Source organism: Lactuca sativa, chromosome 3 (genome assembly GCF_002870075.4).
Source record: "Lactuca sativa cultivar Salinas chromosome 3, Lsat_Salinas_v11, whole genome shotgun sequence".
Taxonomy (NCBI): domain Eukaryota; kingdom Viridiplantae; phylum Streptophyta; class Magnoliopsida; order Asterales; family Asteraceae; genus Lactuca; species Lactuca sativa.
Window position 1 is genome coordinate 203,941,378 of NC_056625.2, and position 6,234 is coordinate 203,947,611.

Sequence of the window (6,234 nt, forward strand, 5' to 3'; positions counted from 1 at the left end):
AATCTATAAGAAATTTAAAGTTCAGAGAATTATAAATGATGGAAGTGAATTATCAAAAAAGCTATCATATCTAATGGAAAAAGTTAATAAAACATTATTCAATTATTCAAATAGTAATAAGCTTAAAAAGCTAGCTACCATGGGAGATGTTCTAAAAGTCCAATGCCCATAACGACCCTAATATTCCTCATTAAAATTAAAACTTCCACACTTCACTCTCTCCATGTTTCTTATCCATTGGGCGGATCTTTCATGCTCCTTAATCAATCTTAATTCTATACAAAAATTAAAAATGCCACAAACGCAATTAGTGGATACATTCATGATATAATTTCTAATGACATAATATCTTGGATTACTTGCGATAGGTTTCCAGTCGTTAGCAAATTGGCGATTGCGTTACTGGGGCCAAAGCTTGCAAATCCGAAGACAAAACATCGTGATTATATATGTAGAAAATATTTCTGAAGCCTACAAGCAAGAATTTTATGCAAGATCTCAAATGTATGACACACATAAATACACATAGTTGCATTATTATTCCATAAACACACATTCCATCGTTTAAACATCACCATATCCATACGGATATACAGACTCGACTAGGTTTTATTCACCAACATAACAAGCAGCAGAAAAGAAACATAACTTCAAACACAAACTCCATCACAATAACATAAGGGAAACTTAGACACATATATATATATATATATATATATATATATATATATATATATATATATATATATATATATATATATATATATATATATATATATATATATATATATATATATATGTATATATAGATATATAGATATATAAACCACTGCTGCGTGGTTTGAAATAGTGCCGATTTTCTACTCTTGGGTTTCCGGGTTGTTATCATCATGAGGAGCAGACTGAGATGTGGATCCTTCAATAACATCATCATAAAAAGCTGGAGAGAAAATTGGTGGATGATCAAATGCACATGCGATGCCAAAGATACAAACACCTGACTTTTCATAATGCCAGCATACACTTCTCCCCTGTGAAGACAAATCATCAAATATACACTCTCTTAATTATTAGCTTCTTTCTGTATTTCATATTACTATTGTAATTTGTATCTACATATTGATCAATTAAATTAAAAGCCAAAAAAGATTTGAATACTTACAGGCCTTAGAGGCAGACCCTCTTCATTCAGAACAAGCGATGACTCTTTCGCAGGATAGTAATTATCTGTTCCATAAAACCCAGGATTCGCAGCCATTCCCTGAGGTAAAACGTTGAAAATTAGATACTTTTTGGCAAAAGAAGGAGGATGAATACATAATATTAATATTAGTAAAATTAAGTAACACTGTTCGTATCCTAGAAAGATACGACACCTGATTTCCATTCCATGCATTAATGGTTGGTTGAACAGTGCTATCTGTCATTAATGGAGCATTTGGATAGTATTCGCCATTCATATTTCCAAAAGATTGATGTTGATAGTCAAAACCATAACCATTTCCGTGTTGTTCATAAGGGTCATAAATCGGATCGGGATGGTGGTATTTGCAATCTACTCCATAACCACAAGACCCGTTACGCATGTAGAAAGCACAATCTTGTTGTCCCTGGTTATAAATTAATAATTAAAAAGATAATATAATCATCAACCAAGTTTCTGAACTAAATAGTATGTGTAAATGTATGTATTTTTACTTGAATTGATTGTGCAAAAAAAAATGGAAGAAGTAAATTACCAATCTGTAAGGGAGTCCAAGAGTGTTAAATAGCCTTTGTTCCGGTGGAACTTGTGGTTTGGAGTGCATAAATTTACAATATATTCCTCGGTTGCAAGCTCCAACCTGGAAAAACTGTAGTTTATGATGTGAAAGCGAATCATAGCTTTAATTCTTCTATAACGTATAGATATATAAATGGTTTCATATCATAAATGCCATTAATAACGTTATATATGAAATCTTGAAATCATTGTTATGAGATCTAGAAAATCTTTGAGGTATTAGCTTTTCCTTCTTCTATATATGTTAACGTTGAACATTAATGTAAAGATAATCAATCGATAGATCTTGTATTTAACTTTGGTGTAATAAAAATCAATATCTTGACATCTTTAGATGATTTACACAATTTCAAAGGTCAGCACCGATTACTTTCATTAAAGTGTCGATTATTTTGTTTTAATAAAAAATATAGGAGCATATAACATAGCCAAAGAAATATGGTTCTAGTTTTGGTCCATAACACTTAGTAAATGCACTAAATATTAATTAGAACTATATATTCAACAAACGAATTTAATTTATGTTAAATGTAACATTAAGTAATAAGTAATGAGCACAAACACAAAAATTTAGGATGAACCAGATAGCTTTTATTTATTATTTTTTTATTGTTCTACAAATTAAATGAACTAAATCGGTTGAAATATCAAATAAAGGTTACTAAAAACAAGATTGATAACCTTGAAAATCGTTTACCAATAAATTTCACCAATTCATCAAAAATCACAGATTATGAATTAACACCAAACACATGGGTATATAATTGATTCTACCTTGCATGGGATGATGGGACTCGATTTGTCAGATTCTTTTCCAGAAGAGCTTCCATTGTTTCCTTCCTTCTGAACCTTCTCAACCTTCACATGGCAAACACCGGTATACATCAATTTTCATCATAGAATAATCGCAATAGAATCATCTATACCATAAGTATATTTAAGCCACCAAACCCAATAAGTCACGAATTTTGTTTGAAATGTGAAAGCGATAATCAACCTATTTTTATCAAAAAATCTATCATGAAGTAAAGATGAAAGCTGAAGATATAGACTGAACCTTATCAGTGGTTTTTAAAGTAGGGTGGCGAAATTTGCAAAAGTCTCCGAAGCTACAATATCCGGTACTAACAAAAACCGCACAGTCCTTATCGACCTTTTTCGCCATGAATGTTGTTTGAAAAGGAACCCCTAACGGTGGTCCGATGACTGGAACTAGATGGTGGTGGAGATTAGAATGGAAGGAGTGTGTGTCGAAAAGTATGAGTTCGTCAGCTTTTATATAGTCGTGTGTGTGTGTGTGTGTGTGTGTGTGTGTGTGTGTGTGTGTGTGTGGGGGGGGGGGGGAGGAGGAGGAGAGGAGGAGGAGGAGGAGGGGAGGGGAGGGGAGGGTGGGGTCTGCTATTAATCTGTTTGACTTCTGAACTCCAACAAATATCATGTAGGTCCACTCATAGTCTCATTCATTCTATTTTAAGGTTTGTTTTAAATGTACGTTCAAAATAAAATGCAATAATTTTTTATTTTATAAAATAGTGTGATTTTACTATAAATAGAATAAACAGAATGAGGGTATAATTTTTTTTAATAAATAAGTATTTTTTTTATTCGTAGATTTATTTTAACTCATGTTGGTTTTATTATATGTATGTGAGTTATATAGTACTATAGGTAAATAGTTGATCAAATCTTTTGTTAAATTGGTTTTCTAAATCATAAAAGTTTATAAATCAACTTTACAGTATGAAGTACTGTTTAAAATTTTCTGTGAATTGATTTTGTTTATTCAAAAATGGAAAATTTATTAAACACCGGTTTTGTCCAATTTCAGCTTCTTTTTTTTTTTATATTTTTTTTACAAATATCAACTCAATGATATAAAAGAAAACGTTACTAAACAATCTCAAAGTCTTATTGCTGAAATAAATTAAGAATTAAATAATCCATGGACGTAGTTTAGATAAAATAAAATTATATATATATATATATATATATATATATATATATATATATATATATATATATATATATATATATATATACTAGGTATAAATCTGTTTACTACACGAGTTGATTAAAAAAATAAAATATTAAAATGTAAATAATAAGTATTTTTTAAAATAAAATTTTGAAATAAGGAATGAAAAAAACTTATTAATTGCAATTTATGATAATATTTATTACATTTGATATTTTACATATATAAGTATAAGATTATGTGGCTTTTTAATTTTAAAATTTGAAAAAAAACTATAAATTAACATGTGGATATTATTTATTTCAAAAATATCACAAAATTGATAAGTGTTAAAACTCATTAGAGATTGACATATGGCAAAATTATCATTATATATATATATATAGCTAGGTTCAAATGTGGATTGATATCTATTGTGTGGACGTGTAGACAATGCTATTCTATGAGAATGACAAAAAAAATATGTCGTTTGATAATATGAATATGTTCAATCTTATATAACTATTGACATTATCACATATTGTCGCTAATTAAATCGTCTATAAGGTTATTATAGACTTTTTATTATTATTCTGAGTCTGTCAGAATGTTGATTAATTTGTATTCTGTCAGAATGAAAATGAGTGAAAAACGATGTGTAAGGATAAAGTTGAATAAGAACTAGTGAGAATAATTTTGTATAAATTTAAAACAAGAAGTCAAAATATTTAAAAAAACAAAAAACAAATAAATAATTTTTTTCAAATAAATGGTTTTTAATTAATTAATAGAAATAATTGTATTGTGTTAATATGCAAACAATAGTTCATATATCAAGTCAAAATCATGATCAAAATTCAAAAAAAAATCAATAGATAAGTATTTTTTTTTAGTTTAGTTAATCATAACGTTAAGTTGTAATACTAAATTGATAATCATATTTAGTGTTAGTTAAATGCAAATTGCAGATAATGTTATATATATATATATATATATATATATATATATATATATATATATATATATATATATATATATATATATATATGTTAAAATGTGGATGGACAACTATTATGCGGACGTGTGCACGGTGTTATTCTATAAGAATTACTAAGCGAATAGGTTGTTTAGTAATGTGAATACATTCAACCTCACACAACTATTGTCATTTGTATGTATTCTCACTAATTCTTATTCATTTTTTTCTCACGTATTGTTTTTCACTAATTTTCATTATTACAGAATATAATTCAATAAACATTCTGACAAAATAAGAATAATAAAAAAAATATATAATAACCTTATATATGATTTAATTAGTGATAATGTCTGATAATAACAATAGTTTTGTAAGATTGAACGAAATAACATATTTTATTTATCATTCTCAAAGAATAACACTGTCTATACATCCGCACAATAGATGTGAATCTACATTTGAACCTCTTATATATATATATATATATATATATATATATATATATATATATATATATATATATATATATATATATATATATATATATATATATATATATATATATATATATATATATATATATATAATCATTCAATACATACCTCCGACCTTCCTACTCAAGATCATCATAATTTGTTATGTTGGACATTTAGTTTACCTGAATAACAACTTCAAGTTCTTAATGTCAAAAATACAAAAAAGCTAGAGGACGGTTAAAAAATAAATAGGTAATAATAAATTTGTTAGTTTTGGCATTAAAATCATTAAATGGGTCCCATTAAACTCAACCAGTAACCACCTTGTTCTAAATTAAATTGCATTTTCGTCCCTGATCTAGGCAACATTTTCGGTTTTTGTCACAAAGAATTGGATGTCTATTTTAGACCTTATATTGATATTAGTTAACAATTTTGGTCCCTCTATTGTTACATTATGAGATTCTACAATTTTCCGCATCATTCAAGAATGTCTTATAATTCTCTATGACATTCAAGAAAAGCAATCATGTATATAAGAAATATGTAGAATGCGAAAAGATCCAAAGTTGTTAAAATATGTAAAAATATAAAGTTGAGATACAAGCTAGTAATATCATCTAAAGCTTTAGTAAATAATGAATCAAATTTTACTTGCTATAGTTTATTTTTTAAACGGTAGAAATTATATTTATTTATTATTTTAATATTATACTTCAATCACTATTAATTGTATCTTTAATACAAATACAAACTAATATGTAGATAAAACACTTTATAAGAATTTGTATGGAAAGACTTTATTATATATTAATGAAATGTTTAATGGATATGTATGGAGAGACTCCATCTATATCTTAATTAAATGGTTTATGGATTTATAACCTACGTTAGACTAAGGCTCCATTTGATAGTTGCTGACTGAGAAAGTACTGACTGGAAAATGTATATAAATGTCTAAGTAAGAAATTCTGACTGAGTAAGAAACTATAATGTTTGATTACACATCTAACTGAATATGTTAATCAATGCAAAATTACCA

General features: G+C 27.3%; 1 protein-coding gene across 1 annotated transcript; it reads right to left on the reverse strand.

Annotated features, from left to right (window-relative positions):
* Positions 1–860: 860 nt before the first annotated feature.
* LOC111898145 (zinc finger CCCH domain-containing protein 43) lies at positions 861–2,948 on the reverse strand. The gene is made up of 7 exons (XM_023894063.1): positions 2,841–2,948; positions 2,730–2,780; positions 2,558–2,641; positions 1,377–1,610; positions 1,163–1,261; positions 1,098–1,112; positions 861–1,031 (listed from the first exon to the last, which is right to left on the reverse strand). Exons 1-7 carry the CDS (start codon positions 2,946–2,948, stop codon positions 861–863), a joined length of 762 nt encoding a protein of 253 aa, XP_023749831.1.
* Between the last annotated feature and the right edge of the window lie 3,286 nt (positions 2,949–6,234).